This window comes from Pistacia vera, unplaced genomic scaffold (assembly GCF_008641045.1).
Source record: "Pistacia vera cultivar Batoury unplaced genomic scaffold, PisVer_v2 Contig94, whole genome shotgun sequence".
Classification (NCBI taxonomy): domain Eukaryota; kingdom Viridiplantae; phylum Streptophyta; class Magnoliopsida; order Sapindales; family Anacardiaceae; genus Pistacia; species Pistacia vera.
In genome coordinates this window covers 1,339,194-1,363,669 of record NW_022196823.1, presented here as the reverse complement: position 1 = coordinate 1,363,669, position 24,476 = coordinate 1,339,194, and the positions used below count along the sequence as shown (strand labels likewise).

At 33.0% G+C, this 24,476-nt stretch overlaps 4 protein-coding genes across 6 annotated transcripts; 1 reads left to right on the top strand and 3 right to left on the bottom strand.

Annotated features, from left to right (window-relative positions):
- Positions 1-1,252: 1,252 nt before the first annotated feature.
- LOC116120594 (eukaryotic translation initiation factor 5A-like) lies at positions 1,253-3,198 on the bottom strand. The gene is made up of 5 exons (XM_031406559.1): positions 2,976-3,198; positions 2,411-2,533; positions 2,261-2,317; positions 2,099-2,173; positions 1,253-1,734 (listed from the first exon to the last, which is right to left on the bottom strand). Exons 1-5 carry the CDS (start codon positions 3,096-3,098, stop codon positions 1,630-1,632), a joined length of 483 nt encoding a protein of 160 aa, XP_031262419.1. The 5' UTR covers positions 3,099-3,198; the 3' UTR covers positions 1,253-1,629.
- A 2,285-nt stretch (positions 3,199-5,483) lies between these two features.
- On the bottom strand, positions 5,484-10,262 carry LOC116120595 (mitotic checkpoint protein BUB3.3-like). Its single transcript, XM_031406560.1, has 9 exons — positions 10,158-10,262; positions 9,930-10,060; positions 9,175-9,257; positions 8,161-8,409; positions 7,718-7,790; positions 7,101-7,181; positions 6,944-7,025; positions 6,237-6,337; positions 5,484-5,618 (listed from the first exon to the last, which is right to left on the bottom strand). Exons 1-9 carry the CDS (start codon positions 10,260-10,262, stop codon positions 5,513-5,515), a joined length of 1,011 nt encoding a protein of 336 aa, XP_031262420.1. The 3' UTR covers positions 5,484-5,512.
- A 913-nt stretch (positions 10,263-11,175) lies between these two features.
- On the bottom strand, positions 11,176-13,484 carry LOC116120604 (cell division topological specificity factor homolog, chloroplastic). Its single transcript, XM_031406569.1, has 2 exons — positions 13,351-13,484; positions 11,176-11,915 (listed from the first exon to the last, which is right to left on the bottom strand). Exons 1-2 carry the CDS (start codon positions 13,435-13,437, stop codon positions 11,322-11,324), a joined length of 681 nt encoding a protein of 226 aa, XP_031262429.1. The 5' UTR covers positions 13,438-13,484; the 3' UTR covers positions 11,176-11,321.
- Positions 13,485-16,355: 2,871 nt separating this feature from the next.
- LOC116120508 lies at positions 16,356-20,766 on the top strand. Of its 3 annotated transcripts, XM_031406452.1 has the most exons (8): positions 16,676-16,812; positions 17,247-17,327; positions 17,500-17,628; positions 18,125-18,284; positions 18,553-18,701; positions 18,992-19,143; positions 19,850-19,964; positions 20,460-20,766. In XM_031406452.1, the coding sequence occupies exons 2-8, from the start codon at positions 17,271-17,273 to the stop codon at positions 20,598-20,600; spliced, it is 903 nt and encodes a 300-aa protein (XP_031262312.1). In that variant the 5' UTR covers positions 16,676-16,812; positions 17,247-17,270; the 3' UTR covers positions 20,601-20,766. The 3 variants fall into 3 exon arrangements, with proteins under 3 accessions (XP_031262311.1, XP_031262312.1, XP_031262313.1); XM_031406451.1 differs by lacking the exon at positions 17,247-17,327 and having other exon boundaries at positions 16,356-16,812; positions 17,517-17,628; positions 20,460-20,765; XM_031406453.1 differs by lacking the exon at positions 17,247-17,327 and having other exon boundaries at positions 16,694-16,812; positions 20,460-20,764.
- Positions 20,767-24,476: the final 3,710 nt, after the last annotated feature.

Below are 24,476 nucleotides of genomic sequence, written 5' to 3'. Positions count from 1 at the left end.
ATTTATAAAAAAAATCTCTTAGGTTTGCTAATTTAACTAAACACCTCAATATATAAAATTTTTGTAAAATGACAAAAATACCCTCACCCACCACAATGCCAAATTCTGGTCACCGCCGTTGGAATCTGTCCGAAAAATAGCTTACGATGCAGACCGGTCGAATCTAGTCGGTTATGCGTTGATATGACTTTTTTCGGTTAGATCCATTGTATATTTGACCGGAAAATGCTAGATCGGTGAATTACCAACTAATTTCAGTCGTTTCTACGCCGTTGTGACGGATTTTGGCAATTACCAATGCTGGTTATCGAAATCTGACAACTATAGGTGGGTAGGAATATTTTTGTTAATTTTTAAACTTTTTTTCAGAAGTGTTTAATTAAATTAATAAACTTAAAATATTTAAAAATAATTAAAAAAATATAATAATATTTCTCAAATAATTAAATAAATATGTACTTTAAAAATAAGATAAAGAATAATAAAACAAACGCAACCATTATTATTTTAATGCAAGTCTTTCGTGGTCATAAATGAGTTTTCCTCCTATTTCATCCCTCTCACAGCGACAGCTTTAGCAGTAGCACTAATCTCTGCCACCTTTTTCCTCAGATTCCATGCCAAAAAATCGCCTCATAAGAGTTAAGACTGAAAAATATCACGCCACCTCTCCCCTGAACAAGTACTTAATTATAACAGGCTCTTTGACTTAATGATGGACCTTTCACGCAAATATAAAACCTACATATTGTCCTCCTCTCATATGATTTTGTTTTTTGTGGGTGACCCACGGGTCGAACCGCACGAACGGATACAGCTCATGCATTTTCAAACCCGTAAAATTTTTTTATCCGTAATTACCCCGCCTGTAACCACGCGGCCCGCCCGTTTGCCAGGTCTATTTAAAACTACCATAATCTATTATAAAATTATCTTATTTTATAATTTAAATTTTAAAACAATTTATTTATCACGACCTTATCCTTGTTGAATAAAGAAAAGATAACATACATAAAAGCAGATAGAATAGAATGTCGAATCATCAGTACAAGTCAGAAAAAGTTAAAGGTGTGTTTAATAGAATATCACTTCGAAATTTTAGGAACAAGTTGCTAAACCAAACCAGATGAGTAAATACGAAGACTTAAACTTTTATAATAAATCCAAATATGAACCTCAGGAGTCTTGACCTTGCCCAGAAGCGAGACATCAAATTGTTGCCTCACAGATAAGACTAGTGATGAAAATTAGATAAACTAGAAATGGAATATGCTTATAACGAAATCAGAAAATGGGAATAAGTGTAAATTGCAAATCCAAACTTAAAAAGGTGCTTAGAAGTGTATATACAGTCTTGCATGCTGGCGGATATTACTTCTCCACACCAAGAACCACAGTTCAACTTTCAAGCAGTGCAGCAATCAAACACAACAAAAATATATAGTCTATAAATGCCAATTAACAAATGGCAAGAGTCATCTTATAAGAGGCCACAACTAGTCAAGCATGATCTTTTAGCAGATGATCCCTTCATCTCAAAACCATAAACCCCAACCCCAATAAGCTACACTATCTTATCCTCCATCTTTTGTTCTACGGTCTTCAGCATTTCACGTCAAACAACCAAGGTCAGTTTTTGGGACCAATGTCCTTCAGGGCACAAATCTGCTCCTCTCCCATAGCAGACATCACACTCACAACAAGATCTTTCCCTTCTTCAAATCCAGCCTTGATCTGCAAACGAATCCAACAACACAACATAATTAATGAAAATCTCTATAGCAAATGGGAACACCTAGAAAATTGCAGAATAATGATAGCTACCGCTATCATTCTTCAAAATCCAAGTAACTAACCCACTTGACAATTCAAGTTTGCCCATGGAATCAAAGTCAAGGTTTACTTTTTTTTTTTTTTTTTTAATTATCTCTTGGGTTTATTTAAAGCTATTAAACAGCACCGATCCAGTAAATAACCAAAAGATACTAGAGGACATTTTGCATAACTCAGAAACTGCTTCGAAATACCATGCATAACAATTCAAAATTCTCAAACCCATAGCAATAACAAATGTTTATAAGAAACTAAGTTAGCTAACCTGTGTGAGCAGACTGTCATCAGTTGGAAGCCTCAGGTCATCCTTAGTATTACCATTTTCAGTCAGAAGACTCACCTGTAATTAGAAAAGCATCAGATTAATCCTTAATCCTAAACCACAAAGACAATCAACTAAACATTATAAAATAAAATAAAATCATACAAAGCCATCCTCAGAGATATCAATCAGCTGGTAGTCAGTACGATTAACATGTGGAACCTGTAAAATACGAAAAACACATTACTCTCATTCGGCTTTAAAAAAAAAAAGAATGAAATTGCATAAAACTAAGAACAAAAGCGAAGTGAATACATCACAGTTGTGGGAGGAGGGAACAATATCTTCAAGCTTCTTCCCATTGAAGATATCAATTCCAACAAAGTGACACTTAGCATGACCGTGCTTTCCAGTTTTGGAAGTAGAAACCTCCACAACCTGCAAAGAACAATCACATATTTGAGCAATCCCATTTTTTCCAGAAACAAAACTTAAACCGAATTTTCACTTGAGGTTTCAGTCTTTGCTTTTACAAGATTATACGATCACTATCAAATTAACTTTTTTTCCCGTTATAGATCTTCAAAACTTGCTAGATTTCACTACCGAGTGGTAATATGCCGTGGAATATATTTTCAGATCTTAGTTCGACCTTTCTAAACTAATTAAATAATTTACCAAGATGTAACGTCACATCGAAATCTAAACAAATAACCAAAATAAGTGAAACCTAAGAAACAAACACAGATCTCCAGCACACACAAAAATAGCAAATCCAACCGAATTTACAAAAATTACAAATAAAATAAACTACACACAAGTAACGTCCAACAACAGATCTAAAATAAACGACATAACTCCAGATCAGAAAGAAAAGGACCTTGCAGGGACGGTTTTTTATGACGATGTATCCGTTCTTGCGGATGGTGCCAGCCTGCTGCGGGTAGGTCTTGGAAGCGCCGGCGTCAGCCTTAGACTCGAAGTGGTGCTCCTCGTCCGACATGATTCAGCGAGTTGTCAAGTTAAAATTAAATTAACAATTTCAAAGAAGAGAGGAGAGGGGGAATGGTGATTGATTGGGTTTTGGATATTTATAGTCAGCTTTAAAGACTGGAGAGTTGTGTACTATGTAGGGTACTAGGGTTTGCTAAAAAAGTCAGCTTTATTAAAGCTGTCTCTTTAGGCCGTTGGATTAGGTATTTGTAGGGTGAGGATTTGGATATATATAAATATCTGAGTTTGCGTTAAGTTGACGCAGGGACTGGCACGTGCGTGTTATGGTTCTTGCATCTAATATTAATTAATTGATTCTTTTGTCGTACTCATAACAATTTCAAATTGAAATTATTTTTATTTGAAAGAAACCGTATAAATGAAATGACATTATAATCTTTTAGACCATCACCCATCACAAACATCAAATCGTGCAAGTTTTACACTAAATTATTGTGCTTTTTCTGTAATAACTCTAATAATTGTATCAAATATTACACAGGAATATTTCTTAAAATATATTTTTTCTTTTTATTAATAATCAACCATTAATCTATTTTATTAATTATTTATATATATATTAATTAAATATTAAAAATAATATTTTTATTAAATAATAATTACTTTAAAAATTATATTTATTTAATATAGAAAAACATTACATTTAATATAAAATACTACAAAAAAAAAAAGACAACAACAAAACAAAAGTAAAATTTCATATTACTAGTAATTTAATTTTTCGATTTAATACATTTTTCCCATAAATGATCAATTAATGCATTTTAAAGAGCATAGTGAACCTTTATATCCTTGATTTGTTTATGACGAGCAAGAAAATTTTGAAATCGGACATTTTCATCTACGATAATTTCAACTTCGGGAGTTGACACTTCCATCTAATTCTCAATCAGTGCATCAACATTACTATCATTTTTTAAATTCTATAATTATTATGAATTTATTATTATAAATATTAATATAAATAATAATCAAATTAACATAAATACAAATAATAAAAATAAGAAAATAAAATATATTTTATAGTATATAAACAGTGCCACACCAAATTGGTGTAAGTAAACAGTTCACGCCAAATTTGGCGTGATATTGTTCACTTAGATCAATTTAATGTGAAACTTGACGTAAAACTATTTACTTACATCAATTTAATGTGATGTTTGACATTGAATTAGAGCACATTTTTCACACTATTTTGATGTTTTGGCATTGGGTTGGAGATGTCCTTATACGATATCTGATTTCATATGCTTCATACTTGTATAACCCAAATCATGGATCCATTCAAACAGCTGTAATTCATCGATCATGTAATATGCTCTGCATAATTTACAATTATCAATTGAACCCGCATTACAAAACCTCTTCATTCAAGTGGTATATGTCAAACTTACTTTACAAGGAATTACACTACAAACAACTACTTTCAGTAGGCATTTCACCAATAATCCTGTCAGCTTCATGCTGGATTTTCAATGAATGATCGTAGAGATGGCTCATAAGTATATAATTCAAAGCTTCGAATTATATTAGAAGTAGAGCACGATCAACTAAGGGGATGTTTAACTAAACTTATAAGTTGGTTAAATTTTTAAAATTAAAATTAATCGTTTGTTTATAATCATTTTAAGCTTATAAACAGTCGATTTATAAACTATTTTAACCGAATATATTATCACATTACTTTTATTTAATTTTAAAATTTCATCATATAACCTTATTTTTATATTTTAAACAATTCAAGCTTCTATAACTATTCACAGCAAAAATTATTCATATAAATTTTTAATAAAATATTTGTTTATTTGATTCTAAAATTAAATTCTATTGTAATATAATCGAAAGATATTTTGATAATATTATAATAAAAAATTGAGTTAATATAATTTGTTAGATAAAATAATACAGTATCATTTTTAGTCATTTTAATAATAAAATATATTTATAAGTCATATTTTATCAAACATATCAATCATTTATCAGTTACTTCTACATACTTTAATCAAACACATAATTGCATAAATTTTAAATGCTTATAAGCTCAAATTACCTTATAAGCACTAACCGCTTATAAGTTAATTTTCATAAATTCGACAAACAGGCTTTAAGTTAGTTCATCAGAGATTCAAACAAGGAGGTAGCATTGCAGGAATTGTTGCTCTTTAATCACTTGGAACTTGAACAAATCTGAACGCTCTAATTCTTCAAATCCTAGGATAATCTGAATCTTATTGAAACAAGGGACAGACTCCAGGAGCCAGTGTTGCCTTCACCAGACAGTTTGGATATTATAATCAGCAAATTCGTACTGAATGTCTTTAGAATAAGCAACTAAGAACTTGTATAGATGTCATCTTCCATAGATACGAGTCATTACCTCATTTTGAAAACCCTCTCATACGGTCATTTCCTACTTCTACTTCTAACAGAAACTGATCTCAGGTGGTCAACATCCATTTTGTGAATGAATATCTGAGGAGGCTCTTCTCTGTCACAAGCCGACTGCACACTGAAAAGATTAAAAACCTTCAGTTGAGTCACAACCACCCTTTTGCTATATTGACTGCTCTTTGCTAACATGCTATGTGACCATTGACACTACAAAAAGCTTTAAGGAGCACGTTATTAGGCCACCTAAGGATCTACTGAGTGCCGTAGATCTGGAGAAGTTGGAATAAATAAGTCAAAGGAAAGTGCAGAAATAAAAAAAATATTTGCAAATTACTAACACGAGACAGAAGAAAGCCTATTAGATGGGTCAATAAATCAGAGGGCACAAGTTTCATATGGTTTATGGTTGTTAATAAAATGCAGCGAACAGAGGTGCAATTAAAGTGGAAGTTTAAGCGCTTGGAAAGACAAAAACAGACCAATACCACTTTAGAAAAATAAATACTTGAATCCATGCTATCTCAATAACATTGTATTTAACAGGCAAGAAAATTGAGAACTCTTTGGTGAACCATCAATAATGGAGGCATAGGCAAGACAAGATAAAACTCAAATTGTGATGCTGATTGACGCCCAGCTAAAATATGCAAGATATAATAGTAATGCGTTGTTAACACATCAAACTTAACAATTAAAAACTGAATAGAAGGAAAAAAAGTCAAAGGTAATAGCTAACCTTTCAATAGCTTCTTGGTAAGTATAGCTTGATGCAACAGCAAGAAGTTCTCCCCCATGGTTGTATGATAATGATGCCACACTATTTGGGAATTCCAGCAACTGAAAGCAAGAGAAGGTTAGAGTGATACAAGAAAGATAGATATCTATTATTCACAATTTATCAATGTACCATGAGATACAATTAGAACAAGAACCCTACTTGTTGATCCAGATTTTAGCATCAAGAAGTATGATTCTTATTTGGTTAAGGTTTGATTCCCCAATTTCAAGAAAATTGAAGTACTTGTGGTCACTATAAAATAGGCCTTCATGTAGTTTCTTAAGCAATGAATAGTGAATACTTAAATCTTGTCTTGTTATCTCTCTCCTCTTATGTTGTCTTCTCTCTTTACTTTTTATCTTCTCTGTTTGTTATCTCCCTAATCCAAATCCTAACTTTTTAAAACTCTTTTCCCAACCAATTCTTTATTTAAAATTATGTTCTTTCTTCTCGTTTCTCACCCTATTCTTCCCTTCTATCTCTCTCAACCTTTATTCTTTTTCTTTCCTTCTTTCTGTTTACTGTCCTATATTAAGCTGCTGATACAAGTTGGATTAAAGTCCAAAAGTGGATTTTTTTAGTTTTATTTTCCAACTATACCAAAAAAATTGCATTCATTGCTAAAGCATCATGTGCAAGTCTCATAAAGAATCACATGAATATACCTCAAATAGTCTTCTTTTGTGTTTGGCATCCCATGCAATAACAGAACCCTCATTATCGCCAGTAACAAAAGGACCATCCATGCTACATCAAAAATACCAAACTGTCAATGAAACTTTTAACAATCTATGGGAATCATGCAGATTAATATATACTTACAGTGGACTGAATACAATATCATTCACTGAGACTACATGATATCTTCCATTCTTTGACTTTGGATGACACCGAAAAGTATATCTGGAAGAATGTAAGAGATGCATAAGATAACATGTCCTACGAGCATTTTTGCATTCACACTTATACACAAACCTGAAATGGCTTTTAGGTACAGCATACAAAACTCAAAATTAAATTCTAAACAGCTAGATTCTAAAACCTGAAAGGAGAACCCTAATGCAACAATCAGATAAAAAATATAGGTTTCCTGTAGCATAGATGGAGCTCTGAGTTTGGTCAAATGTTATAATGCTACCTTCAACTGTTAATCATGCATTAGAAATTCAAATCAGGAAACCTTAAACCATTCGGGAGCTTTAACAACTTTGTATGGAAATTCTATTATTGAAAATTAAATGGAACACAAACAAAATTGATTTCAATAACAAGCCCAATGAGAACACACAGTTAAATGAATCAACAAAGAATAGTACTACACATACAAAAAACTCTTATAAAGATTCACATACCATTAACAAAGGGAAGCCTACCATGTTCTAAGTTTCAAACTATAAGAAGTAAAAGAATTACTGAAACAGAAAATATAAACAACCTACCCCCCATTATTTGAATCAGATGGATCAGAGATGCTCACTGCTACTCGTCCATCTGTTGATCCAACTACATATCCTGCACAAACATGAATTCTTCTTCAAACAGCTATGTAACAGATTTAGAAAAATTGGTCTAATTACAACATCAAATCATAAATCACAAAAATCTGTTCTAATATAGTATCTATGTTTCCTAGAAAAAGAATCACAAAGCTGATTTAAAAAATTGATAATCTTCAATACTTAGAATCCATGACTCAGAACAACACTTAAATCTTGAATTGTGGAGGCAAAGCAAATATAAGTTAGTATCCAAGAATTAAATTAATTCCACGACATACAGAATTTCCAACTAACAGTCGGTGCCTTAAAATGAGGGTGTCCACATCCAATATAGCTACAATGTTTACAAAAAGCATAACAGAAAAATCTATAATTTGCAATACCTCTAGCATAAGGAATTGAACTGACACATTTTATTTGGTCCATAAGTGATTCACTTGATAGTACTGAGCTGTCTAAGTTACGTAAGTCATACATATGTACTGATGCTCCAATGGCTACTATCAAATCAAAGCCAGACAGTGACATGGAATCCACCTCTTCACCTAATTTTTTCTGATAAGCCAGAGCCATTCCCATGCGCATGTCCCAGGACATTATCTTCTTGTCCAAACCAGCAGTAAGTAGCTGCTCTACAGCAATCCAATATAAGGAGTTATATACAACTTGTTAATAAGAAGATAACTGAGAAGTCAGAGAAAGGGCTTTCATATGTTCCACAATTATATGTAGGAGCTTGAAGTGCAAGTCATTAAGCATGAAGTAACAAGAACAGACACCATTCAGTTACATGATAACCTTAAAAATGATCCCAACATTGTCCTCAGGTTTTAGTGCAAACAACCACAGGTCCACAGTACCTCTCATGCAGAACTTCTTTTTTCATGCCATTTAAAAACCCCATTATCTGTAATTAATGGGAGATGACCAAACCCTCACTAATTACTACTTGTGGACCAGTATGGCACTAAGTGTTTGAGATATTTGGAAAAATCTTCAGATGATTGGAGCCGATCATGAGCACTAGAATGTTAATCTGTTAAAGGGCCTAAGCAGCAATTTATATTAGCATTTTAAGAGAGGGTAAAAAGCTAACATTTTTTACAAGTTAAGAAACTTTGCTACATTGACTCCAATGATTATCGTTTCTTGTTATTGAGAGCTCAGAATAACTGACATGCAATCTACATAAAACTTGGAATCTTTTATACAAGATCATTGCATGCCTAGTTAATTTCTATATCCAGTGTAAAAATTCAGAATTTCAATATTCTTCAAAATAGTCAATGGGTACTTCACATTTTACATTCCAAGTGAGGGAATCATATAAACCAATCTATCCCAAATAAATGCTCCTCATTTTATAAGCATTATTGAAGTATTATCAGTAAACTTACCAGTTTCATCTGAATACTGAAGACATGTTGCAATATCATCATGATTTCCGATTGTGTCATGCATTCCCGAATGCAAGTCATACCTATAAAAATAGGCTCGAAAGGAGTCAACATATATCTTGATATTTTAACTTGCACTCTGACATAAAAAGAAAAACATTTCATAATTTGGTAAAAGAAAAAATTAAAGGTTGAACGTTTCATGCATCTTATCATGCAATAGACAAAAGCAACAAGCCGAAAGAATGAGATCTTCAGGCAACCTCATAAACTTAAAAGAGTAAACTGAAAGAAAAGACAGAATCACGTTAACTACAAGCATATATGGTAAATAGATAGAATTTATTAAGCACAACCTGAAAGGCATTTAAGGAAGGCTGTATAATTTTTCTTGAAATAGTAAAATAAAAAGAAATCTTCTGTGATTAAGGCATGGTAATCCTCTTTCTGTTTAGTTTACTTTCATAAGGAAGTTTAAGAATTGAGACTATCCCTTTCCAACAAAACCCATTGTCATTATAAACCCTAAAATTGATACTTATTCTACAATAAAAAGAATTTAAAGTGTCGTATTGTGGCTAACATTGGAGCCTTGTGAGTTTTAAAATATCTAATCTTGAGCGTCATTTTAATTTTTATAGTTGCAGTTTTCATGTAACAGAACTACATTCTAATTCAAATTCTTTTTACAATAAGTTACGCGACAAGTGAAAAATTAAGATGGGTTTGAGTTTCAGTGATGCAAAAAAACAAACCTTCTAATGGAACCGTCAGAGCCAACGCTAAACGTGACGTCGTCGTTTTGGAAACAACAATCAAGAAGTGCAGCTTCCGTGGGAGTCACTAATCTAACCAGAGAACTATCCACATCATACAATCGAAGACACTACAAATAAACAGAAATCACTAGTTATAATAATTCAAAGTCAAAACGCATCACAAATTTAATTAAAAAAATCATAATTGAAAAAAAAAAAACTCACAGAATCCCACGAAGAAATTAGGAGATTATTTGAATTTGGAGCAAATCGGATTCTGGAAATCGCGTCACCAATCGGGTCCTCGAAATCCAAACAAACTCTGTTCATTTCTGAAATTTAAGGACTGTGAACCGAAGTTTAATTCTTCCCCTCCGTGCTAATTCTCATGCACCCTTTGATTAATTAGTTGAACGTATAGTGTGTGAAGCGAGCTGACCTTTGTAAAGGTTTCAGACTTAATATTCAGAGACTTGTGATATTTATTTCAGGCGCTGAATGCTTCGCTGGTTAAGAAAAAACAAAACCCTAATTCCTTTTCCTCTTTCAATGTGGTTGTCCTCTAGACTGGAGTGGACTTGTGAACCGAAAAATTAAAAGTTCCCGCTCCGTGTTGAGTTTAAGATGAATTAATGATCAGCTTTCTGCCTAATTACTGAATTACCCCTGTGGTCCAATTTGGTCAAATTTCACTACTAAATATATAATAAATTATCTCTTAAAGTTAACTATGTTAAGATTGTTTTTACATTCATTAAAGTTATCTATAAACTGAATATTTGATTACATCAATTTCTTTATTCAATAGACAGAAATATGAAATTAGATTTCTTAAAGTTAAAACCATATCTTAAAGGATAAATGATTAAATATTTAGATAAGTTTTCAGAACATAATTTAAGCATTAAATTTTGTTCTTATTTTTGTAAATTTACCAATCTTATAAAACCTTATGGTTAATACTAGTAAAAAAGAGCACAAGGGAACTCATAACCCTACTTCAACTTGATCTATTTATTTCCCAGTTTGTCACCTACAAGATGTATTGAATACTTAACCTGCCAAGGAAGCCATCTTTCAATCTTTCATAGCCCACAACCTCAAATATATCTAGTCAAACACCAAATTCCAGTCTTTATAAAAACACACACAAACACCATTTAATATAATTGATGAGAAGATACACCTTTCTGCCAAAAGAACAAAAACATTCAATCATATTAGAAATTAAAACAGAGCAAAATTTCCAATTACCTTACATGAAATTTCATTTATATACAGAATTGTGCAGTCACTGCACCAGCTGAACATTCAAACATCTAACAAAACAAACTTCTAAAACTAGGCAAACACATTGCTTTTGTCCTTAAGAGTTCAAAAACCAAATGATCATTCATCTGGGACGAAGAAATCAAACTTGACATCTACAGAACCAGAAATTTCTCCGGTATCCTTATACTCAACGTTTGCTATTGTTCCATTATCATAAACATCTAGATATTCTGGCTTCACACGCCGCACGGGCACAGTAACAGAGTAAATGGTACCAAGATCTGTATCGGTAGACACACTCAGCTGAACTTTATCCTGTGATTCTATCACCACAAAGTCTGACAGAGCATGCACAATGTTGCTCACAATCTTCCTTTTCGCCTCATCACTAACTGCACATCGGTCAGAGAAGAGAATCATCTTCAAGCGCTGCTTGGCAATCCTTGCGTTAGAGCTCCTTCTCGTCATTGGAGATGGGAAGACTATCTTCCAAGCCAAGTTTAGACGTTCAAAGAAGCTCATATTGATGGCATCCAGGAGGAAGCTCTCAATTTCTTGGTTAATGGAACCTGAAGACAGTTTGTAGTCTCCCGATGTACCAGAAAATCGTTTAGATTGGCACATGCTACGATTACGAAGAACTATGCCATTCCATTTGGGTGAAATTTCAGAAACACTTGATCCTCCATTCAGGAAACCAGTAAAATCTACCTACAAAACAGTAAAAGGTTTAAGAAATTTAAATGTTGCCAGAAATTTATTTATTTACCAAAACATTTATATAGCGCACAATTAAGATCCACCAACCTAATGCTTCAATTTAAACTTTTAATCCCCTTAAGTATACGAATGAAGGGATTTTGGCGTATTTCAGATTATCGACAGAACATAATAGATGGGTTGTCCATGTTTGACAATCATAGCCGTTGCCATTAGTGTAGCAGAATCCTTTTCAGGATCTTATTTGTAATGAAATAGACCAAACGGTAATAATTTGTACTCAGGAAGTACTCAAGCTCAGTTAATTCATTAACAGAGATGCTTCCAGCTGTGACATGTATGCACTAGTAACTATTGTAATCCTCTCAATAAATCACAATATACCACTATCATCTCGTCACCATTCTTAACACCATCCTAGCTGTTAAATAAAATCTTGTATTTCATTTTAATTTTTTTTATCTACTGTTTGTTAACTTATAGTCTATTTGACAACTGCTTTCAAATAGCACTGCCAATTCACTTTTTCCATCATTGCAGTCAACCCCTGGCTGGGACTCTAGCCAAATGCCATCGCCACAAACTCTTATATGGCAACAAGCAGCATATGCACTTTGCAATATCAGACCTTGACTGATATTGATGCAACTTTATGACTCATGAGCAATAGTCAGCTGCTATAGCTAAGTGAGCAAGTAGCAATTGTTACCTGCACATAACATACTGGTCCGAAGCACCAAAAGTCCTAAGGATCAGATGATCCACCTAAAATCAGCATTCTATGTAAACTATTTACATACGCAAGAAAGAGGAGAACCAAAACAACAACCACAACACCAAAAGAACAGTAACTATTTCATTCATTTCTGAATAATTTAGAACTTGAAAAAGCACATTTTTTTTTTTTTTTTTGGTTTAAATGATTACTCTTTTGAATCCACACCTCTTATAAGCTTTGATTGCACTATATTAAAAACAAAATGAAAAAATGGAAATTTAAAACTGTTACCCTAATCTCTACATACCGGAAAATACATAAGCCAGATGACCAAATCACAATTACCAAGCAGGTTGATAAGTGGCCAAGACTGATGTTATCTCCATCACAAAAATTGTGGAGGTTTACTAAGAAAATGAAAACTGTAACCAAGCTATTCAAGCGTTAGATCTTGGTCACTTTCATAAATTTAGTTCATTGGACGAACAATTGTAACTATTTTACACAAAATGACAAAACTCAGAAAACATGAACTAGAAGTCTAGAACAAACAATTTCCACTGTAGCCCCAAACCTTTCATCAAAAACCAATTACCCATTTCATTTATTCGGCAAAGAAGCCAAGAAATAAGCTTATAATGGACAAATTTGAGAAAGCCTATAACATTGATAATAAAAAGAAAGAAGGAAGAATAAGATATTAAGGACCTTTGAAGAAGGTAATGAGCTTCGAAGAGGATGTTGATGATAAGAGGCCAGAGTGGCAGCGACCCTCAAATCCCCTGATATCGCCATTCTCGATTTTGTCGATTGCTTCAACGGTCACTCTTTTCTTCACTTGGGCTTCATCGGGTTTCATCACACTAGTAATATGAAAAACAGCCTTGAACTGAAACGACAGCGTTCAGGTCTTGACTTTTAACAATTTTTCTTTATATATATGTAATGTATAATAGATAATAATTATTTATGTTATATTATCATTGAAATTCATATATGAATATATGATTATGAGTTATTGTCATAAGATGAAGTTAAAAATTTGAGCTTTACGTCTCCTAACCTTTTAAAAAAAAATTATATGTTATGGATTCAATATAAATATAATGCAATGCATGGCAAATTTTGTATAATAGATCTTGTGAATTTAATATTTTACGTGAATTATAAGATCATGATTTATGTGTATTTTTTAAATACAAAGATATATCAATAAGCATTACTCATGTTTTTAATAAAAATGACAAATTTATAATAAATTATCGAGTAAACGACTTTTTTACACCCAAATAATGGTTTAACGACATTTTCCTATCTACGGACTTTTAAAATACCACTTCACTACTCAAATTTATATTTCGTTTCCGATTCTGATATTGTTGTGACCCCAAACCATCACAATTCTCTTCCTCGATCATTACTCACCAAAACCCCTCAAACCTTACTCCTACTGACCCCACAAATCGCCATTAATCGAGCAATTAAAGTTTGGACAGCCGCCCCTCCCAAATCAAATTCTGATCAATCTCAACCCCTAAAATCTAACATTCTACCACCAAAAGACTCATTGGCCTCTTCTCTTCAAAAGCCCTAACAGTCTGGACCGAGTTTGTTCTCTGTTTGCCACCGAAATATAAATTTGGGTAATAAAGTGATATTTTAGAAGTCTATGGGTGGAAAAGTGTCATTAAACCATTATTTGGGTGGAAAAAAGTCATTAACTCTAAATTATCGGATTAATCTTAACTAACCCCTTGAGAGATTGGAAAGTATCAAGCAACACATCTATTATTGAAAAGAGTAAACGTCACTTTCTCACCTTTAGACTTTTAAAATACCACTTTAATACCCAAACGTCACATTCTGTTAACAGTTTTTGTAAAAAACAATGGGTGCATTTGGTTTATTATTTTGGATAAGATTTTGGAGATAGTATTGGATAATTGAATATGTGAGTATTACAAGGCAAAATTTAAAAATTTATAAAAAAACCCCCTAAGTTTGCTAATTTAATAAATACCCCAATATATAAAAATATGTAAAATGACAAAAAGACCCCCACCACCCGTATTGCTAGATTCCAGCCACCACCGCCGGAATCTGGCCGAAAAATTGCATAACGACACATATCGGCCGGATCTGGTCGGTATGGCGTCGCTATGACCTTTTCTGGCCAGATCCACCACGGATCTGGCCGGAAAAGGCAAGATCTACGGCCATATGTGACCGTCGACGGCCGGAAAAGGCCAAAGAAGGCCATCTTTAATGACGGCTATTTCTTTGGCCGTCACTAACGGCCAAATCGGTGAATTACTAGCCAGTTCCGATCGGTAATTCATCGTGTGACAGATTCCGGCTACCATCGACGGTGGTTGTCGGAATCTGGCAAGTATGGATCATGGGGGTGTTTTGTTACTTTTTAAATTTTTTTTCAAAGGGTATTTAATGAAATTAATAACCTTATGGGGTCTAAAAGTAATTAAAAAAATAGGCTAATATTTCTGGAATAATGTGCAAAACATTATTTGGAGAATAGGATTGAGAATATGGGCAGAAATAATAAGCCAAACGCACCCAATGATAGTCACTGTGAAGATAAAAAACCCTTTACTCTTCCTTCTCACCTCTTTCCGATGGCCTCTGTTGGGGCGTGTATTGGGATGGTTGGGGCAATTTCACTAACAGTTGGTGTGCACCAAGCTGAAAAAGTTGGAATAAACCCCAGGAGAAGGTGAAACAGTTGGGAAAACTCTTAGCAAAGCACAAAACACCTCTAACACTCCAAAAGGATCTCCAATTTCACAAAAACTGCTAAAAAAAAAAACCTCCAATTGCAACCCAAACATAAAAAGAACCATAAAAAACCCTAGGGTTGGCGACGACAAACAATGAGTGAGCATGGTCAACTTTTGTAGTAGAGAGACTAGTGAGTCTTTTGGCGGTGATAGATTAAATTTTGGTAGTAGGAATTGGGTTTGGAATTGGTGATTGAGGGAAGAAAAAAAGTGCAAAAACTGATGAAAAAAGGGAGATATGAAGGGAAAAGGAGGTGTGGGTTTTGTAGGGAATGTTGTGAGGAGTCTGTAGGTGGTCTTGGAAGTGATTTTAGATGCCAGAATCAACAAAAAAAAAAAAAAAAAGGCAAAAACCGCCAGCTACAATGTTGGTAATGCGTGCTGCCCCTTTTTAACATGCACATTTCGGCCGATTTTGACGGCCAAAATCACTCCTATGACCATCTTGCCCTTATTTATAATAGACTTTTGACCATTCTATCATTTATCACAAAGAAGTTTACTAACATAATTGTGCTTTGGATATTAAAATTGTATTTTAAAAGTCTAAGGATGAGAAAATATTATTACGCCATTTTTTAGGTGCAAAAAAGTCGTTTACTCTATTGAAAAATGAAAACTATCAAATACCACCATGCCGTAAATAAAATTTTTTGAAAACCAGAAGGGATTAATCGGATATCTACTAATAAAATTTTAATTTGATTAAATTTCTGGAAGACTACAACAGGTGAAAAAGGTCATTTAGTTAAATTTATAGAACAGGTTCAGTAGCACTGTCCTTAGAACGAGGCATTATTCTTGCATTTGTATTGACGTATCATTGGAAAAACCCTAGTCTTTTGTAAGTAGTATTATTCGTAAATAAATAGATGTAATTAGCTCAATCGACGTAATAATTAGAACAAATTACTCGATAGAGGAAGAAGAGTATATGGGAAACGCATCTCACGGTCCAAGAAGAAGTGGACATTAACCAAAACCAAACCAATCCAAGTCCATGAACAGAGAAGTAATATAACGGCCTTTCCATGTACAACCGAAACTGATTCATTGAAGTTGATTGAATCCATTTGTAGTGAATGGGTAGATGGCGATCTGCTTCTTTTCTCCTCAACCGTACAGCCTCAATTTTTAAATCTCGCCCTTCTCTTCATCCTAAACTTCTTCTTCTTCCTCCTCCTCCACCCCCTCAAACCTTTGGCCCTAGTTTCTTTACTCTAAGACGCTTTACTGCAATCCCATCTCGTGTATCTGTTTATTCTGCCGAATTAGATTCTGGGTCACATGATTTTGACCTTGACTATGAACTGGAAGCTAACGAAGATGAAGAGACGGCCAAAATACCCGTCAAAGCTTACTTTCTTTCTACTAGGTTAGCCCTCTGTCTGTAAATTGTCGGGACAAATTAATGGTTTTTTTTGTCATTTATTTCTCTCTTTAATCTAATAGGCCAATATATAAGCATGTTTGTATTCTATGGAATGGGTTGGTTTGCATTCATATATAAGCATGTTAGTATTTCCTGGGAATGGGTTGGTTTGCATTTTACTTTCTCTTGAGTTGATACTGGAGTAGGAGTAGTAATTTAAGACCCGCTAATTCTATTTGGCTTTCACTCTTTAGCCAATAATTTTCCCGTGGAGACCTAAGTACACCTTAAATTTTTGTAAACTGCAGCAAGTTTCACAATTGGTTCTGAATTTGATGTAACAGTGATATGACAAATGAGATAAATAGAGTTGATGTCTAGCTGAAGTTCTTATTAGGCTATTGTCTCTCTTCCCTTGTATGCATAATTGATTTTAGTGCTTTACTCAACTTGACACCGTCATGAATGATATCTTGGATTTGACACTGTATTTCAATTGCGGATTTTTTCCTTGGAAGGTGACAATGCTATTCCTTTTATACTTTTGTCTTGTTTGGATTGAATTCTTTGATTTTAAGGTTTTATCTCAGGTATTTTTACAAGATATATATGCTCCTCTCTGTCCTTTCAATTTAGGGACTGCCTCACCTTTCTCTATTGTTCTGTTTTTATGATGATTTGGCTTCTCAGATTCATGGTTTTGGCAGTATCAATTTGAAGAGCATGCAAGCCGAGAATTTGAGTGATGTTATTCCCCCTTCATCTCGTTCATCAAATTATATTGCCCTCAGATATTGCGATTTTCCTTCAGAAATTTCTGTAAGACAATTAAGAAATCATTTTTCCTTCAAATTGGTCAAAATTCTCAACTTGTTGGCACTGTTTAATTATTTTGTTCCATCAATTGTTCCGCCTTTATTATATATATAAAGTATCTACCAAAGATTCTTCAGCTCATTTGGTGCTGTATAGTTTATGTTGTCAATTGTCAGTGATCTCTTTTTCATGATTTTGAATAGCCATAGGGCAGTAGAAGCTTTTATGTGTTTGGTCTTCTTGTTTGGTTATTGAGGCTCTTATACCTAGATGGAATGCTGGAATCACCTTTTAAATATCCGCCACCAATGGCAACCTATGCAGCATATCTATGTTCAGAGCCAGCAGTTTAAAATGTTTTCCCTTACAAGGGCACCAAGTTGAATTATGCAATGTTTTTGGATTTGTACAAGTCTTTGTATGATGATTTTAGTTGGAAAATCTTCCTAGATTCTTAATGTGGTCTCATTTTCTGGATAACATGTAATTTCTGATTTAGGCACTCAGAGGCAAAGAGAATGTGAGCCACTGCCGTTACATGGTTGTGTTCCAATATGGATCTGCTGTTCTGTTTAATATCGAGGATCATGAAGTTGAAAATTACCTGCATATAATCCGTAGACATGCTTCTGGGTTGCTCCCTGAGATGAGGAGAGATGGTTAGTTTTCTTATGAAGGTTACTTTTTATTGAATGCTATATTTATACAGAAGGTGTATATCTTTTTAACTCTTATTCTTATTTGATATTTCTTTATCCATGGATAATATATCCAATAGTTTTAAGATCATTGCACTCACGTAATTTGTGGTGTACATCGACAATGATGTTCCTTATTTCATGTCACATATTTGCTTACCTCTTAAAAAATATTTTCTTGGTGAATCTGAAGCTAATTTTCTCTTTGGTCCTTGACCCACTGTATTAGATTATGCCATAAAAGAGAAGCCGCTATTGGATGAGGACATGCGAGGAGGCCCAGACTATCTCATTCTTAAGACATTGGATACAGATAGCATTCGTATTATTGGAAGTGTGCTTGGCCAAAGCATTGCTTTGGATTATTTTGTTTCTCAGGTAATTCCTTTGTCGACCTCTTGTTGATCCTTTCATAATGCTATGCAGCCTATTCTGTGGTTGTGTTGTAAAGGCAGTATCATTGGGTTGTTTGTAAGATATTACTCTTTTTTTCCCTTCAAAATTTTAATGCTCGAGTTGTTCTAAATTAAGCTTTGACATTGTTTAATGCTTGTCAATTTGCATTGAAACAAAGCCAATCTTGCTTAAAACTGCTCGTTTTCTATAAGTTAGTTTACAAGGGAATTTAATTACGGATTTACTTTAATCTCTCTTGCCCTTTCTCTAAGGTTGATGGTATGGTTCAAGAGTTTGCGGGTATAAATCGTGCACTGGAGAAAACAGGAACTTTCACAATGGATAGAACAAAGCTCCTTAAACTTGTTGGGAAGGCTAATTCTAATCTAGCTGATGTTATTCTCAAAGTTGGACTTTTCGAAAGGTGACTGCTAACCCTTTTATGTGGTTTGATTAGTTTCAAAGTCACCTGTAGTCACTAGATTGTAAGATTCAAACTTATATTCTTTAAGATAACCTGTGTACAAGAATAGAAAATAAGCACTGCAGTGTGTTTTCATGCACAGTCATTTAATGAATCATTGTCCTTGTATCTCTCTTCACACAGTTCTGACAAAAAAGAAGGCAAAGAAATGTTTTATTAGATCCATTATTAGTGTCAAAGTATACAAACTTATTGAATTGATGAAATGTTCTGGAATTATGTTGTATGGTGTCTAATTTGAAGAAGGATGTGACTTCAAGACGTGATATAACTATACCCAGATTGTTTTAGGTACAATAAGAATTGTGTATGAAAAGAAGTTAGACCTCAGAGTCAAGCCTGCTGTAACTTCATTATGTGCATATTTACTGGATGAGTTGCCTTTAAGCTTGTGCTTGGTTCACTGAGGTTGATAAAGTTGTTTCTTTCAGGCATAGTTTGTGAACATGGTTATTTGCTTTTCTTATTTGAGAAAAAATAAAAAAAAGGTAGAGTCATCTGGTTTTCTTCCCTATATCTCCTATGATTGGTTGAACCCAGATCAGAATAACCCAAAATTTGAGCTATTGGATTCAGAATACTGAAGTTAGATTCATAAGAATGCTTCTGGCTGCCCTTACATCTGTTCTGGTCTTCTACTATTCAGATCTGAAATTGCTTGGAGAGATGCAAAATATGCTCAAATATATGAGTACCTTCGTGAGGAGTATGAGGTTGCACAGCGGTTTGGAAATCTAGATTTCAAACTGAAATTCGTGGAGGTATATCTACTTTCATATCACTTAAGGAATGCATATTTCTTTTTTGCTTTCTTGAATTTTAAAGAGCCATGTATATTATCTTCAAATTGTTGCATGTGGTTGAGATGAAAAAGTGTATAGTTTTGTGTATTTACTAGAGGGATGTGATGCAGGGACGGAAACTTGAACTTCTTAAAAGCATATAATGAGTTCACATCCTTTAAAAGAATAAAACGCTTCCTTAGAAAAGAGTAAATATATAAGTTGGATATCTATGATATACCAATCACGTCTAGTCAAAGTGATTTGAAGTTCGGTATATGTCATACGGGGAATTATGTCTACTTTCCGTCAAAATTTGTATGTTTATGTTGAGTGTAATATTAGATTAAGTAGAAGTGATGACGACAATTATTTGCAATGGCATCTTTGTATGCTTTTGTTAATTATTATTTAGAACTCTTCATATTGACTTGCACCTTCTTGTCTACATTGACTTGCACCTTCATATTGCAGCACAATATTCATTTCCTCCAAGAAGCTATCCAAAACAGAAGATCAGATCTTTTAGAATGGTGCATTATTTTCCTTTTGACTCTTGAGAATGTGATCTCAGTATATGAGATTGTTCGCGATTCAGCTGGTGCTTCATTGTAATTCAACAAGGGAATTAGAAAATTTTGGATGACTTAATGAAGTGATTATAGCAAATTCAATTAATTTATAGAGCAAATCAATTTCTCATTATGTATTTGTAATGAGACAGTGACTATATCAGAATGAATTTTTTATAGAGCAAACGGATTATTCATTATGATTGTAATAATTCACCCATAGCTGGATATTACTCTTAATGGATTTTGGTTTTGTTTTGATGAACTTGGTTTTATGAACAGAAGAATCATTTTATATAAACTTAAGAAAACCATTAGTTGTTTAAGGGATTGCACATTGAGAGAAGAAGACTTATCTTCATCAACTTGAAGGTTGAAGCAACCCTTCTTTTTCCTGACGATTCAACGTTTCTCTCAGAATGCGGTAGTCATTTGGTCTCCATAACCAAAGATTTCATTTTAATTTTGATAGTAATTTGGACATCTCTCGATCGTCTTTATTGATTATACAAAGCTGAGAGCTGCTCGTATTTCTCCATTTCGTTCATAACTATTGCTTGCATTATCGAACAGCTTGATACACAGAGGGTTTTGAGGTGAACCAGGCTTTTGACACTGCTGGGGAGAAGGGATTTTTCAATTTAAATAGCAATCGTATATACCTCTATACTTGAGATTTAGAATCTTAGATGATAGTAATTTTCAAAGTAGTTATTTTGAAAACTACTAACTATTTATCCACGTCGCTTGATAACACTCCGTATTTCACGATGAAAAAGTTTCTCCTTTATATCAAGCCTTTTTTTTTTTTTTTNACCGATGGATTAGTCGAATGTATAGTGTTCACAAACATAATCGAACGAACAACTCCTGTTCGAACTCGATCGAACATATTATCGAACGAATATCGAACTGTTCGCGAACATTATCGAACAGTAATCGAACGTACAGTGTTCGCGAACATAATCGAACGAATAATCCTTGTTCGAACTCGATCGAACATATTATCGAACGAATATCGAACTGTTCGGGAACATTATCGAACAGTAATCGAACGAACAACGAACGTTCGCGAACTGTTCAGTTCGTTTGCAGCCCTAGGCATATCTAAAGGTGTTATGTTATGATGAATTGGATTCTTCGATATTCTTCTTCTCTCATTCTCTTGCCATTTTCTTTATTCTCTCTTCTTCCCTTCTCTCATTCTTTTTCCATATCCTAAATTCGAGAAATTAAAACACAACAAAGAAGCAGGTGAGGAGCGACTTCTCTCAGTTATATGTGGGCTTAAATCAGCAGTGGATTGTGGGTGGTGGCTTCAATACCCACTGTTCAAATCAAGGGTGGGTGGCTTCGATACCAATTGAATTAGTAGTGGTATTGTAGGTGGTGGCTTCAACATACACAAATTCAAGTTCAAATCATCAACTTTCTTTAAAACAATGTGCTATAGATATTAATTTTATGGTGGAAGTTTTATTGAAGAATTTGATTTTGTGTTTTATTGTGTTGAATTTGTGTAATGAAGAAATTGATTTTTTTTTTTTTATATTGTATTGAATTTGTGTCTGAATTTATTGATTTTGTGCTTGTACTGTGTTGATTATGTCAATAAGAGATTTGTGTTAATTCAGATTGTTTTCATGTCTGAAGATTAGATTTGGGAATTGTTTTGATATTTGAGATTGTGTTTGGGAATTAATTAGCTGGAGATAATTTTTTTTTTTTTTTTTTTTGGTGCTCCACTTTGTACAATTGATTTTGTCAATCTGTTTTTATTTAATTTGAATTGATTTGTTGTTAGATTGGCCAGATTGTGGTTTTCTAGTGCTGTATAGGGCTAAGTTTGTGGCTTGAAGCCTTCCCCACATTAAAGAAAGATCACATAGGCCTATTTGTAGGTTTTCAAACCTATAACCTTTTTCTAGAGGTCTATTTGCGCGTTTGAAAACTTGTAGGGATTTTCATGTCTGAAGTTTCTTTTTGTCCTTCTATTTTTATTGAGCAGGTTTAATAAGGGAAGACCATTTGCAAGATGCTTCTTTTATTTAAATAAAGAGCATTTCATTGATTTCTAAATATAAAAGAATAATTTTTATTTAAATCCAATACGCTTTAAATTTAAAAGAAAAATATGTTTTTTAAAGAAAAAACTTAATAGGAGAGATAAATCATAAATAAATGTATAGAACTGGAATTTATTATTTAAATTAGGATAGAGAGTGAAATTTGACTTTCTAAATGTGAAGAGATACTCACTCTTTATTTTATTTAAAAAATAAAAAGCTGTTGGACTCTTATTTCTATAGATAAACTCTTTATAATAAGATTTTGGTTCATATAAAGAGCATTTTTCATATAATAAGAGCATCTTCATTAATTTTTAAATATAAGGAATATAATTTTTTATTCAAATCCAATAGACTTTTTAAATTTTATGAGAGAGAATATGTTTTTTCAAAAGAAAACTTAATAGGAAAGATAATCATAAATAAAATGTATAGAAACTTGTAATTTATTATTTAAATTAGGATAGAGTGAAATTTAACCCTTAAAATGTGGAAACAACTCGCTCTTTAATATATTTTAAAGAATAAAGAGTCTGTTGAACTCTTGTTTCTATGGATCCACTCTTTATAATAAAGAGTTTAAGTCATATAAGATCATTTTGAGATGCTCTAATAAAGCTATTTAATACTTTTCATTTGTCTGAGTCAATGGCATCTTAACAATAGGGGCTATTTAAGACTTTCTGAAAATAGTAGGGGCTTATAAGACTTTCTGAAATTATGTGTCGCTTAAATATAAATTTACACGGGTGCGAAGAAATTAACCCGTTGAAGATAATGATTAAATTTCATTCAATTTTCTTATATGAGTGTTGTTGATGGAAGAGTGATGGTTGGTTATTTGATATTTATTTTAATATTTTAATAATGATAACTACGGTAAAATTGACATTTGATGGTCAACTCAGCCAAGGCAAATTTGGATGGAAGGAAACTAATGTAGGTATAAAGTTTATAGATTTTTTTAAACTTGGGGTGGCGATATTTGTTTTTTTTTGTCATACCTACTTAAAAATATAATCGACCTCTTTATTATTCATTAAAGGTATAATTGATAAACAAAACCTTCAAATTTTGAGATTAGTCACGAGATTTTACACTTAGATTGTTTTTTAGACAAAATCTTCACATTTGAGAAATTACTATTATTGGGTTGATTATTATTATTATTATTATTATTATTGTCATTATTATTATCATTATTATCATTATCATTATATTCATTATTATTGAATTCATCTAAAAATTTACATATTGCATCTCTAGTTTTCTAAGACCTCAATATCTGTCTATGCATTATTTCGTGTGGGTGAACAAGATGGTCAGATTCTCGTAGAAGATGCCAAATTAAGTACCACAAAAAAAAAAAAAATAATAATTTAAAATATAATAAAAATTCAGCATTTAATTATTTTTTGCTAGCAAAGTGTGCCATGATCTTATCAGAAACATATTTATTTATAAAAAATTACACACTTGCAATCGTGGATGCATCCACACAGTACATCTGTCATGTTTCTTTACACTTGGATTTCTGTTCTATTATTCGGTAAAAAACTGTAATTCTTTTTTTTAATTCGAAAATGAACTATATATATACCCGCACAGTCATTGCCTTTTGTAAGCTGAATAAGAATATGCCCCTGCAATATTTGTATATAGGGTTCTTCATCCTCAACGCCTCTAAGGCTTAATAAAATATCCTTCCTTTTCAGTAATAACATAATCTGTCTTTGTGAATCATTAATGTATATAGAATTTATAATAGAGTTTGTGTTATTTAATTATACCTAGGAGGATTATTGTTGTTGATCTTTTGTGTAATACAATTTTGATTTGATTTGTTTACT

Bases quoted from the DNA above. Each gene is read 5' to 3' on its own strand.
- LOC116120594 (XM_031406559.1), bottom strand. From the start codon at position 3,098: ATGTCGGACGAGGAGCACCACTTCGAGTCTAAGGCTGACGCCGGCGCT. The intron at 2,318-2,410 runs GTATTCACTTCG...CGTATTTTACAG, and splicing joins CCTCCTCCCACAACTGTGAT to GTTCCACATGTTAATCGTAC. The intron at 2,174-2,260 runs GTATGATTTTAT...TTCTAATTACAG, and splicing joins ATATCTCTGAGGATGGCTTT to GTGAGTCTTCTGACTGAAAA.
- LOC116120595 (XM_031406560.1), bottom strand. From the start codon at position 10,262: ATGAACAGAGTTTGTTTGGATTTCGAGGACCCGATTGGTGACGCGATT. The intron at 7,791-8,160 runs GTATTGCAAATT...ATGTTTGTGCAG, and splicing joins TTCAATTCCTTATGCTAGAG to GATATGTAGTTGGATCAACA. The intron at 5,619-6,236 runs GTTAGCTATTAC...TAATCTTTTCAG, and splicing joins TACCAAGAAGCTATTGAAAG to TGTGCAGTCGGCTTGTGACA.
- LOC116120604 (XM_031406569.1), bottom strand. From the start codon at position 13,437: ATGGCGATATCAGGGGATTTGAGGGTCGCTGCCACTCTGGCCTCTTAT. The intron at 11,916-13,350 runs GTCCTTAATATC...ACTGTTTTGTAG, and splicing joins GCTCATTACCTTCTTCAAAG to GTAGATTTTACTGGTTTCCT.
- LOC116120508 (XM_031406451.1), top strand. From the start codon at position 16,520: ATGGGTAGATGGCGATCTGCTTCTTTTCTCCTCAACCGTACAGCCTCA. The intron at 18,285-18,552 runs GTTAGTTTTCTT...CCACTGTATTAG, and splicing joins CCCTGAGATGAGGAGAGATG to ATTATGCCATAAAAGAGAAG. The intron at 19,965-20,459 runs GTATATCTACTT...TTCATATTGCAG, and splicing joins TCAAACTGAAATTCGTGGAG to CACAATATTCATTTCCTCCA.